At 38.8% G+C, this 13,981-nt stretch overlaps 1 protein-coding gene across 3 annotated transcripts in view; it reads right to left on the bottom strand.

Annotated features, from left to right (window-relative positions):
* Positions 1-13,981, bottom strand: part of KCND2 (potassium voltage-gated channel subfamily D member 2) — a 458,837-nt gene that overhangs the window by 35,219 nt on the left and 409,637 nt on the right. For all 3 annotated transcript variants that reach the window (XM_084650513.1, XM_084650515.1, XM_084650514.1), the window contains exon 3: positions 411-573. In XM_084650513.1, the coding sequence (XP_084506639.1) occupies positions 411-573 (163 nt within the window). The remainder of the gene's footprint in view (positions 1-410; positions 574-13,981) is intronic.

The raw sequence follows: 13,981 nt of genomic DNA, 5'->3' as shown, positions 1-13,981 counted from the left end.
AAATAAATTTAGAATTTTCCTGAGAAATCTGCAGGGAGGTCTGGCTGAGCCGCTGGCCAGTGTGGAGGCAGAGAAACCTGGAGGGAACATCAGGAGGTAAGACACTTCCCTACTTCCAGTGGCTGACAGGGCTGGTTCTGCCTCCAATCTGCAAGCAAGCTAAAGTACCCATTGTCGTGGATCTGTGGATATTACCAAGAAGAAGAAAGGAGCAATTTCAGCATAAAAAAACAAACTTGAAATGTACTTTAAAATTAGTAAATTTGCCTTAGTGCCCCTGCTATCATGCATGTATAGCAGCCCTCCTATTAATAAATTATGCTCCCTTGGATGACATACAGCATATAAAAAAGCCATCTGTTATCTACTTTGCACCAAATCAAGAGTGTGGGATGGAAGTGAGAGCGCACCTTTTGTGCCCTGCGCTTGTCTGCTCGTTGATTCTGGTGGTAGATACGACTGAAGTTGGAGACAATTACAGGAACTGGCAGAGCAATGACTAAGACCCCACTCAGGGAACATATTGAACCAAATATCTTCCCAGCTATTGTCTTCGGCACCATGTCACCATACCTGGGTTAAAGAAAACAAAATCTATTTAAAAACATTAACTACTCTTAAGTATCAGATTTAAAGTCAAACTAGCTAGAAACTATTTTTTACTATAATTTGCAAAGAACATTTCATACACATATACATTTATCTGTATGTCTATGTGCTGTATGTATGTGTATCATTTCCATTTTAATTTAGTGCTTAAGTCAACACAGTTCCTAGATCTGGAGCTAAATATTTTTTTCATTCCTTCAAACCTCCTGTCAATCCACAGACTTGCTGGGACTTGCAGACACCTCTTTTTGATGCTAGATACTGATTTTCTAGTAAAGGAGGAATACAGTGACATTAAGAATTATCTAGAGGAATTTCAACTGACAGCTTATAAAGAGGACTCTGTTCTCTACACTCAGTAGTTTGTTGTATGGGCAAAATGTGTAACTAAATGCTACTGAGTTCAAGAATAAGCTAAATATCTTTAAGTTACATTTGCTTTTTAATTGGTTGGGTTATTAATTACTATTAAACATTTACATAGGACTGTAAATTTGCATAGCATGTTACACAACATAGGTAAGACACACTCCCAATCCCAAAGATCTTACAGTCGATATAGGACAAGACCGAACACAAAAGCAAGATGTAGGGTAACACTGCAGGAGATGCAATGTTTGGGAGTTGCTTTGATGAGAATAAAACATGTTTTACACAGGGATTTGAAGGATAAGAGAGAAGTGGGTGAAAACAGGGAGACTCTTCTAGGCATGTGGCAGGTCCGAACACAAGAATGAGAGAAGGAGATGAAGGGATGAGTAACACAGAGGTGGGGGCAGGGCATAGGGAGCAGGAGGGGATAATAGTAGAAATGAGAGCAGAGGTATGTGTCAGGGCAAGATTCAGTAGCCTTTAAGGTGAGGAGGAGGAGGGCTTGACTTTATAGGGTTGAAATGAAGTGCTAATGGAGGGAATCAAGGAAGCAGGTGATACTATAGCCTGGAACAACCTATGTAATGATGGCAATGACCATACTTATTTTATCTAAAAAGAACTGTTTAGTGGCTTTACAAGACCTGGCCAGAACAACATGTAAAACAGTGTGTCACACGGATAGATACTAAAACACCTACTGTAGTTTTAGTTTTGTTAATCACATTTGCTAAAAACTAGTGACACCAATACGGACCCTGCAGAGATGGGCAGAAAGAGTAGTATAGGATGGGTTCTATCTTTTAAAGACTACATGCGGATGGTGTGAGGAGCAGGATATCTTAGGACAGGAAAGAGACCAGCGAGAGACCCACACTTTCCATTACATTAGCAACTGTATCTCACAATACAGGTGTCTCCACCACCTACCTTACACCTGTTGGGGGTATAATCTTTATATTTCCCCCCAATACAACACAACCCAAACACATCAGGTAGACTACATATTTATATATTTAGAAAGAATCATTTATACTTATGCATGATCTAAAATTTCAAGATGGTGCTTAAAATTAGGTTTCTAAATCCACATTAGGCCCCTAAATAAACAGCTTGATTTGCAAAAGTGCAAAGCACCTAGAAGCTCCCATTGTCACTAATGGATCATTTTGGACAGTCAGAAGGCAGTTCTGGTTCCATTTTTGTTTGCATTTGTTGCAGAATAAAACACTCTGTTCGTAATATAATTGTATGTTTGTGAAAGTTTACTGCAGTTTGATGTTAATGGTAGCAAGGATTCTAGGCCAGTCAGCCTCCAATATTTTAGTAGCCATGTATATATTCCCAGGCTGTGACACAGGATGATATTTTTCTATCGCATTTCAAAAGTGTTATATAAAATTTGGAAATAAAATGTTTAGGATTGTTTGTATAGTGAAAATGTTTCTCTGTGTCTGTTGTATTAAATGACAGTAAAGAGCTGGATTTAACTTCAGCTATAAAGTATCCCAGTTCTGACTACCTTTCCTATTTCTACTTGAATAAGGAAAAACAATGAAACATTTTCCAACTATAATCTTATTTGGCCCTTAGTTAGTGTTAATAATAGCCTCTACCTTACTGATAGCTCTAATTTGCGCATGGCAGTGTCATAAATATAAAGGGAAGGGTAACCACCTTTCTGTATACAGTGCTATAAAATCCCTCCTGGCCAGAGGCAAAATCCCTTCACCTGTAAAGGGTTAAGAAGCTCAGCTAACCTCGCTGGCACCTGACCCAAAATGACCAATGAGGGGACAAGATACTTTCAAATCTTGGAGTGTGTGTGTGTGGGGGGAAAGGCTTTTGTCTGACTGTCTGGGTGATACCTTTGCCGGGAACAGATCAAGGATGCAAGCCCTTCAACTCCTGTAAAGTTAGTAAGTAACCTAGCTAGAAAATGCATTAAGTTTTTCTTTGTTTTGGCTTGTAAATTCACTGTGCTGGAGGGAATGTGTATTCCTGTTTTTGTGTCTTTTTGTAACTTAAGGTTTTGCCTAGAGGGATTCTCTATGTTTTGAATCTGATTACCCTGTAAAGTATTTACCATCCTGATTTTACAGAGGTGATTCTTATACCTTTTCTTTAAATAAAATTCTTCCTTTAAGAACCTGATTGATTTTTCATTGTTCTTAAGATCCAAGGGTTTGGGTCTGTGTTCACCTGTACCAATTGGTGAGGATATTATTATCGAGCCTTCCCCAGGAAAGGAGTTGTAGGGCTTGGGGGAATATTTTGGGGGAATAGACTCCAAGTGGTCCTTTCCCTGTTCTTTGTCTAAAACACTTGGTGATGGCAGTGTTTTACCTAATCCAAGGGCAAAGACTTTGTGCCCTGGGGAAGTTTTAACCTAAGCTGGTAGCAATAAGCTTAGGGGGTCTCTTCATGCAGGTCCCCACATCTGTGCCCTAGAGTTCAGAGTGGGGAAGGAACCTTGACAGGCAGTAACTTGTCTAATTTAAGTTTTCTCCTGCTGAGAAACACTGTGCTGAAGATGTTAAAGTGCACTTATATTCAGAAGAGTAGTATGGAGAAACGACAGCTTCTTAATCAACCCTGTGGGTAGTCAGAATCATAGCTGCTCAGTTTTGTGACAAAACTAAAGGTTTTCCTACATTTATTCTGTTTAGGTCTCCTCTCCTATGGGACCTGGTTTCTATTCTGGTATATGCATCAACAAAATAGTTAACTAAGTTCCAGATGGAGGGCCAAATTTTACATTCAATTATACTTGTAATAACCACACCACAATGTCTTTGTTCCTAGTGCTGGTCCCAAGCCCAGATAAAGTGGAAGGGTTGGGCAATGGCTTGGCAAGCCATCCCTGTAAAACGTCTCTAGCTTTGACATGCAGAAGAAAAACACGTACAACATACAACGTTAGCAATTTCATCTGCTTTATCTGCTTCGGCAGTTTTGTCTACTACTCACAATGGAACCAAGCTTCAGGATGCATCTAATTCTTCTACTGCATGCAGAGGAGTCACACTGTATGATGATGATTCTTCCATAAACAGAAATGGGAGGGAAGCACCTGACAAAGATGATATGTCACCTTCTGAAGCAACATCAGTATCTGAGGATGGACCACGGAATGTCTGATCATTAACAGCTGTTGGAAAAAGGACTCTCTTGGCTGAAGAACTGGAAAGGGTGACTGTTGTATGTGGCATGCAAGAGACACGGTGGAATTTAAACACTGACAGCACAACTCTGACTTGTAGCAGTCAGACCTTTCAATTGTTGCATGCCTAATGACACACCTGAAGGGCACACTGGTGTTGCTTTGATTTTGTCCCTGTGGCGCAATCTGCACAACTGACTTGGCAGGCCTATTCTCTATGTCTGATAGCCACCATTTTGAGTTTGAATGGAGGATGTATGGTAGTTATTAGTGGATATGCTCAACATGACACAAGGCCTGATGCTGAAAAGGATGGTTTTTATACCAGGTTAGAGGACGTTGTATGTAGTATGTGATCCTGACTTCATATTGCCAACTTAGAAGATATGAGCATGAGAATTGGCCATGATAGAACTGGATTTGAATTTGTACTGGGACCACACAGCTTACCGGAGGAGAGACCAGATAATTATTTTAATCTATTAGAATTTACTTCCACACATGAACTATTTTTAATGTCTACCTGGTTTCAGCACAAGAACTGCTATAAGTATACATTTCAATATCCATTGGGTAACAATACAGCCTTGGATCACACTCTAGTTTGGAACAAGATGTATGTATATTTAGGAGTGCTGATCTTGCTCTGGAATCTGATAATCAACTCCTAACAGCAACAATGATGTTCCATTTAATAAAGTTCCAAAGACTGGTATCTACTGCGTTGAAACGTGTAAATGTTGATAAGCTTCATGATGAATGAACTGCTAATAATTACACAGGTAGCAATTTCCAACAAATATTCTATATTGCATTACCAGCTGTCTAACACACAAGAAGCATGGGCTTTCTTCTGGGATTCTATCACACAGATAGCTGGAGAACAACTGGGACTAAAGACAATGAAAAAGCAATACTGGATTACAAATGATACCATCAAAGTATGGGTGAGAAAAAAAGAGGCATGGTGCAGAATGGATGAACTGGAAGGTCAGAATCAAGTCAGTGAATGGAAGAGGAAATGGGCAATAGAGGAAAAGCAATTCTTGAGTGAGCAGTCATGAGGGCCTGTCAGAATGATCATAATCAATGGTGGAATGGTATGGCACAGTGTATTCAGAAAGCCTCCGAAAGACATAACCAGAAATGTGTATTTGAGACTATGAAGTTCCTAAATTGCACATCCAGTGTGGTTTCTGTACAGCTCAATTTAGAATCCATGGTATATATGTTCTGTGGAATGTTACTGAAAATGACTAGAGCAAGAGAAGAAAGTTTCATCGTGTTTATAGATTATAGCCGATTTTGACTCAGTGGATACTTTTATGCCCATATGGTGTGCCTGAGGACTTAATGTACTTAGTGGAAGAATTGTACCATGCTACATTTAGCTGTGTGAAGGTAAATGATTGTTAATTGCAGACTGGTTTTCAGTAGACTCAGGAGTATGGCATGGATGAGTTCTGTCACCTTACTTAATGTTCTAATAGACCATTTGATGACAAAGCTGACTGAGGCCAAAGCAGGAGGTGGGAAATTTAAAGATTCATCATTAGAGGATCTCGAGTATGTGAATGATATTGCCTCACTTGGACTGACTACTGACCAACTATAGCTAATGCTGGAAGAGCTGCTATGGGATCTATGGGATTTAATCTATGGGATTTAATATCAGTGGTGATTAACCAAAGCTATTCATGCATCCTATAAAATGGAAATGACCTGCTGATGCTGCATGTATATGGCAATTATACTGAATGGGTGGATAGTTTTATCTGTCTGGTAGTCAGTTGACAGCAGAAGGTTCTATATCTGAAGAAGTCACACATCGGATCAGTCTTGCATGAATGGCATTTCAATATCTTCAAAGGACTTTGTTTGGGTGGCGTGATGTTGTGTGATAACTAAGATACAAGTATTCAATGCAGTAGTAACATCAACTCTGTTACATGGAGCAGAAACATGACCATTATAAAACAGCCGAGGAAAGGAAACTAAACAGTTTTCAGTTTTGAAAGTTATGGCGTATTCTTAACATCCATTGGTTTGATTTTGTCACAAATGAGGAGATATGTAGAAGTTCCTGGCAAGTTGCAGTCTTGTACCAGTTGAGAACAGGATGACTGCAATAGTGGGGTTATGTACACTGTGCAGAAGAAGGTATGCTTTTACAAAAGGTCTATAGAGCTGAGGTCAAAGGAAGTAGAACATGAAGCTGACCACAGATGAAGTTGGAAGATGCAATTCTGAGGGATTTAAGAAACCTCAATCCTCCCATACTGACCTTTACCAAAGGAAGAACACTTGCAAGGGGCTGTTCAAGAGGGAAGTCCATTCTATACACACCTGTGGCTACATCAAAAAGAAAAGGAGTACTTGTGGCACCTTAGAGACTAACAAATTTATTTGAGCATAAGCTTTCGTGAGCTACAGCTCACTTCATCGGATTCATCAACCTCAAAGTCCTTAAGAGAGTTTTGGAGGCAAGGTTGAGGTGCAAGGTGTAGCAAAATATAGGAGAGCAGCATCATGGCTTTAGGAAAGGAAGGAATGTTATAGACACAGTATTTGCAAAGAGAAGAAGTTTGAAAGAATGATAAATGGATGGGTTAACTGGTATTTAGTTTTTTTTTATCTTGAGAAACCATATGACTTCGTTCAGCGGGAGTTGGTATTTCAATTATTGAGATGGAGGGATTGACAGGGGACTTCAAGAAATGCAGATGATAAGAGGAGCCATATGGAGGTCCAGAGCTATGGTGGTAACAACACATAGAATTTCAGAGAGTTGTGAGATGATGGCAGGGTTTAAACAAGGCAGTGTGCTGAGTCCACTTCTCTTCATCCTATGTATGGAGTTAATTAATAGAAAAAACAAGCAAGTGGAGACACAAGAAAAATAACATATGCTGATGATCTGGCCCTTTTGACTGACAGCAAAAAGGAATTGGTAAATATAGTATCAGAGTGGGCATCTGTGTTTAAAGATCATGATTTGAAGGTAAATATAAAGAAAACTGAAGTTATGCAAGAAGGGAAGGTGGAAGAAGAGATGTTGATCAAAGTTTTAGGAGAGAAGCTGAATCAGAAAAAAGAATTTGTTTATAGTACTTGGGAAGTAAACTTAGTACCATTGGTGAGAGATCTGGAACTGAAAAGAAGAACCCAATGAGCATGGGTAGTAGTGAAAAAGGTAGAAAGAGTACTGTGAGACCGGCAGTTAAGTAACAAACTGAAAGGAAAAGTGTGGGCTGCGTGTATTTGTTCCTGCCTGCTCTATGGTTTGGAAATGGTGAGTCTTATGGAGATGGAAGAAAAGAAGATACAGGTAATAGAAAATAGTATGAGGAGGAGAATGGCAGGCGACCAGAGGACAGATAAAATGAGCATGGAAGAAATTAGGGGAAAGATGAATTTGGGACTCTCAATCATAGATATGCTGGAGAGCATGCATTTGAGGTGGGCTGGACATGTGAAAAGAATGGAAGAACAGCCAGTAAAGAAATCTTTGGAGGAAGATGACGGCAAGAAAGAATGTGGAAGACTGAGGATATGATGGAAAGCTCTGTCAAGAGGAGTCTGAAGAGAAAAGGACTGCATCTCCAAGACCTAGAAACCCGTGCAAGGGACCAGAAGAAGTGATGAAGAATTGTGGGCACCTGCCACATGTCTCCTCAGATTTGCTCCTTGGCATAGACCGAGCATGCTCAGTAACACTGCTAAAGCTGGCTGTCCTCACTCTGCCCCTCCTCCCCCACTATCTGTAGGCATGGGTTGTCTCTGAAAGCTCAAGTGAAGGGAAGACAAGGGAGGGTGAGTTTTGTAAAGCTTGTATTATAAAGTGGAAAAACTATCTTGTTACTTGACAACTGAGCGGATTTGATCTTGAAGTCACTGAAATACAACAAACATGGAAGCCATTTACACACTGACTTTTCAAATTAGGTAGTAGCTAAAACCTTAGTGTGTGATTCTTTCTCCTCTTCTAGTTATACAAATTATAATAGCGAGTGCATTTTCCTTCTCTACATTTTTTCAGTTGCAATATTTGCAAGTTTCTGTATCAAAATTGCATATACCACATATGAACCTATTATTGTGGAACAATTGTGGAACAATGCTTTGGTCCTCATTATTTGTATTAACTTTCTACCTAATTTTGTAACATAACAAAAGGATATCACAAGATTGTATACTTTAGCTGACTGAACAAAAATAGTACCACTGATTCCTGTATTAATCACATGTGCTCTCCTTTTTTATCCAAGAAAGTGAAGTGAAAAGGATATGACAGACTAGATGTGCATTTGTGGTGTGTCAGTTAAGCTATAACATACCAGAAGTCAAAACTTCATTATCAAATGAACGCCTATTGGGAAATGGATGAAATTTAGCTTTAATCTTGTGTTCAACAACTAACAGACCATTGTTCCATGTCTGACTGCTCATTGTAAGGGATAATATCAAGTTAATGGATTGTCTCCTTATGCTGATAGAACACTGGACCTTTCTAAGTGGTGGTCTGAGGAACATGGGTGTGATTTCCTATGAGACACATAGGAGCCGGGACTGTACCATTTACAAGCTAACTAAATTTGTGGGATCTTGGATAATATGGGCTTTAGGGAATTCCCACAGCTGGTGTAATGTGTGGGATTATTACGGTGTGTTCTGTAACATTAACATTACTAGATCAGTATTTGTCTATCAATGTATCCATCCATCTACAATACCTATTAGCTCTGTCAGTAGTGGTTGTTGCGTATCAGTTATGCTGCCTAATGGGTGGACCATATTTTCTGCTGACATGGCCTCATTTCAAGAAATATCAGACAATATTGTCCATATTTGTGGCATCATGAGCTAACATCACCATTCTTTGACTCATTTTGAATCTAATGCAGACTGTTTTCTCAGGTTGGTCCTCTGCTGGGTCTAAGGCGGAAGCTGTGGAAATCCCTGTGGAGATCGAGTATGGAGAAGTCATAGTTCTGCATTGCAACTCAAAAAATCATTTTTGCCATTTTTCCATTATGTGAGTGGAGCGGGTAATGCTCAAAATTTTAAATGGAGAAGAGAGACACTTCTGCATACTCCACTTACAATTATTTATCTGGTCAAAAGAGTCTTTTTTTAAAAAGTGCAACAGAAGTGTAATTTTTTATTTTGGTGCAATAATATCACTTGCATGAAGCTATCACTCAGCAATCTTTTTTGTGGTTGCTTAACACTGTAAATATGTGTTAGGAACATAAAGTTTGCTACAGAAGGAAATGTTAAACAAAGATTAGGCTGTGATAGAAAACTCCCAGAAAGAATTAAACAGGGCATAATAGGCATCCTTCTAAATTTGTAGGGTATATTACTTAGGAATAAATCTAGTGTATGCGTTTTACACAAACTAAATGTTGTTAAAGCAAAAAGTTAAAAAATGACCAGCATTCCAGGCATAATAAGTGTAATAAACTCAAAACCCACTAGAGGGCATAAAACACCACTAGAAAACTAACAAATTTATTTGGGCATAAGCTTTCGTGAAAGCTTATGCTCAAATAAATTTGTTAGTCTTTAAGGTGCCACCTTATATTTATTAAATATAAATGTAGAGTCATTACATCCCCATCCATTCCACTTCAGAATTTCTTGCCGTTTCTTAGGGATAGTGGACTCCTCATTGTTTTTTGTGGATACAGACTAACACGGCTACCCCTCTGATATTAGAAAACTGTCATTTTTTATATTGCTACACATGTTGCGTACAAACACACAGTTCCAATTCACTTATATTATCTATATAAGTCCTATACTGTGTGGGGTTTTCTTGTTTAACTTCCTCCTTATTTACTGAAAAAGGAATAGTAATGTTTCTTTTTTCAAACTTATGAAAAGGCATTACAAAGAATGTAGTAAAATAAATGGCAGGCCATTAAAATGAACTTGGTAGTGTTCCTTTTAAAAGGCAAGGTAATTTCTGACTAAGAATGCCCCCCCCCCAAAAAAAAATGACAGATGTAGACTGTAGAATCTAAATGTCCTTTGTCAAAACCAGGTTTGGTTTGGACATGGAGGAATTTCATGCCCCCTTGGAATACTTATCCCTGACCCTTTTTTTCCTTTCAGGCCCAAGCTTCTTTCACTGGGGATTGTTAAACTCATCAGCAAAGTTTTGATCTGAGTTTTTGAATTAGACCATCTCTAGTTTTCACAAATACTGTCCTAAATGTTAGTGGGTAAGGGCTGTTCTTGCTCTTTATTTGGTTCGCCTAAGCTGCCAAAGTGGTCTAACGATTTCCCTCCTCCAATCTCCATGGTGAGTTCATGATTAATGCTTGCTTCCTATCATGATTAATGCCAATTCTATGTTCAACAGTAGCTTCATCCACAGCCCCAAAGGCTGTTCTCTTAAGACTCTCAGTGACAGTTGTTCATCTGACCATTCATTTAGCCAGCCAGCTTTTTTACATATTTGTAGATGGGGGAAGCAAGAAAAGCAGTTATTGGACTCTAAGAGACTGGCAATTGCCATGATAAATCTGCACCCTTACCTAGACCTTAAAAATAGCCTAATGATCTTGGACGATATCACAGTCTAAATAATAATAAAAATATATGTCTTGTTGGCCCTGACCCTGAAAACACTTATGCATATTTTTAACTTTAGGCATGTGGGCTGCACCATTGACTCCAAGACAAAAAGAGTGACTTCAGTGGAGCTATTCAGGTGGTTAAAGTTAAAGCAGCCTTTCACATACTCAGAGAATTAGTGAGTAAGGTCCCATGGAGGAAAGTCTAAGGGATAAAAGAGTTCAGGAGAGCCGGTAACTTCTCAAAAAGATAACATTAAAGGCATCACAGCAAACTATCCAGACGCAAAGGAAAGAGAGGAAGAATAGTAAGAGACCAATATGACTGCATCAGCAGCTCTTCACTGACTAGAAAACCAGAAAGGAATCTTACAAAAGCAGAAACACGGATGAATTGCTAAGGATCAGTATAAAAGACTAGCACAATCTTCTAGCAAGGGATGTAAAAGGCAATAAGAAATTGTTCTATAAATACATTAGGAGAAAGAGAAAGGCAAAGAAAAGTGTAAGTCCACTGGTTAGCAGGGAAGGAGAGCTGATAACAGATGACACAAAGGCTGAGGTGTCTAATGTTTATTTTGCTTCAGTTTTCACTAAAAAAAAATGGTTACTGGACGCTTAACAGGTTTCAGAGTAGCAGCCGTGTTAGTCTGTATTCGCAAAAAGAAAAGGAGTACTTGTGGCACCTTAGAGACTAACCAATTTATTTGAGCATAAGCTTTCGTGAGCTACAGCTCTTTCGAAAGCTTATGCTCAAATAAATTGGTTAGTCTCTAAGGTGCCACAAGTCCTCCTTTTCTTTTTGGATGCTTAACATGATTAATAGTAATAGCAAGAGGGAAGGAACACAAGCCAGAACAGGGAAACAACAGATTAAAGAATATTTACATAAATTAGAGGTATTCAAGTCAGCAGGGCCTGATAAAATTCACTCTAGGGTACTTAAGGAACTAGCGGAAGCAATCGCTGCACCATTTGTCATTATCTATGAAAACTCATGGAGGACGGGTGAGTTCCGAGAGGACTGGAGAAGGGCAACCATAGCACTTATCTGTAAAAAGGGAACAAAGAGGAATCAGGGAATTATAGACCAGTGATCCTAACTTTAATATCTGGAAAGATACTGGAATAAAATTATTAAACAATCAATTTGTAAGCACCTGGGACACTAGATGGGGAGGACTCTGAGTTACTACAGAGAATTCTTTCCCAGGTGTCTGACTGGTGCATCTTGCCCACATGCTTAAGGTCTAACTGATTGCCATATTTGGGGTTGGGAAGGAATTTTCCCCAGATGTTAGGGGTCCATTACAGGAGAGCGTGGGTGAGGTTCTGTTGCCTGCAATGTGCAGGAGGTCAGACTAGATGATCATGATGGTCTCGTCTGACCTTAAAGTCTATGAGTCTATAAGTAATAGCCAACATGGATTTGTCAAGAATAAATTATGCCAAACCAACCTAATTTCCTTCTTTGACAGAGTTCCTGACCTAGGGGGTTGGGGGGGGGTAGACCTGATTTATCTCAATTTTAATAAAACTTTTTTCAGAGTAACAGCCGTGTTAGTCTGTATTCGCAAAAAGAAAATGAGTACTTGTGGCACCTTAAAGACTAACCAATTTATTTGAGCATGAGCTTTCATGAGCTACAGCTCACTTCATTTGACTTTGCTGCTCAAGATATTCTCATAAAAATAGAGAAACATGGTCTAGATGAAATTGCTATAAAGTGCGTGCAAAACTGGTTGAAAAAACATTCTCCTAGAGTAGATATCAATGGTTTGCTGATAAACTGGGAAGATGAATCTAAGTGGGGTCCTGAGTTGGGTACTATTCAATATTAATTGACTTGCCCAAGGTCATACAGCAAGAGAAGCCAGTTCTAGGCTTTACTAAGTCTTTTCATTATGGAATAAGACTTGTTACATATACTAGCTGACCCCAAATCCAAGCTACAAAGGCTAAAAACAGACCTTTCCCTAGATTGATTTTGTTTTTATTTATATGCTGTTTGTTCACCTTAAAAATATTACATTCACATATCTATTCTCAGGTGGGAATGCATTGTGTAGGTCAACTCCCAAGTAGAGCAACTAAAAATGGGCCTGAGTTGTGAAGTTCAGATCCAGACTCAGATCCAAACTGAACTTCTCCAAAGTTTGTGGGTGTTCTTTTTTGATGTGCTTGCTCGATTCAGTAGGGGGACCATCCAGTGTTCTAGTCTAGGCCCAATGATATTCACGGGAATGTCATCTACACCCCATCTCTTAATCAACTGCTCCCTCAGATTTCCTTTAGGGTACAGTGTGGTATACTAAAATACATTAAACAGGGTAGTAAGGTCAAACCTACTCAGTTCTGACCAGGCCAACACATTTCCTCCTCTCCTAAATTTCTCCTGAGCACATATTGCCAAATAATTATTTTAAAAAAAATCACATACCACATACATTGGCACTATATACATGTACAGAGCTGTTTACAAATATAATTGTGCTGTTTTGTGGTACATTAACTAATACCTGTTAGAAATTGAACTGAGATCACCACAGTTACTTCACTTCTGACCCAAATCCAAGTGATCCCAAATCTGCATAAAGCTCACAGAGACTCTGAAGGCCTTGAAATTGATTTTGCCTCTATTTGCACTAGGGCATTTCAGCGCTGTCATGGCTGGAACTGGAACTATGTATGATTTCATGCAGGTTTGTTACTGTTGCATCTTAATGATTCTAAACAGATTTGTAAGTATTAGTTTTGCTGGGTACAAAAGGGTAAATTATCAAAACACTCACCTAACTTTAGTATGGGTTTGTCTTCTATCTTTTTAAAAACTATCATATACAAACTGTCATAAATGCATCCCTATTATGCACCATTGTACTTTTTAATTATATGTTAGCTTCTAATTATAGTATTTCAGTAATCTTGAAATAGTAAGCAGAATTTCCTCACCCTTTAAAAAACAAACAATCAAGTAAAAACACTGACTTTTTCCTTGTTTGTTGTGTTCTTGCTTTAAAGATTTTCATATTATTTGAAATGGAATATTAGATCAAGCTGAGCACCTGGCATATTAAAATACTCTGTCACTTACTAACACTACTCTCAATGGAAAATAGTATTTCCAGGGTGTTTTCCCCCCCCCTCATCCTCTAGGGAAAACTATTCAAAACACAATACGGTTTGTGCCAGTGTGATATTTATGCTGGAATAACTCTTTGCAGGAAACAAATTGTTCCCAAACGCTAATTCT

This window comes from Lepidochelys olivacea (genome assembly GCF_965140295.1).
Source record: "Lepidochelys olivacea isolate rLepOli2 genome assembly, chromosome: 1".
Classification (NCBI taxonomy): Eukaryota; Metazoa; Chordata; order Testudines; family Cheloniidae; genus Lepidochelys; species Lepidochelys olivacea.
The sequence above is the reverse complement of the archived record's forward strand: the minus strand, read 5'-3'. Positions and strand labels throughout refer to the sequence as shown.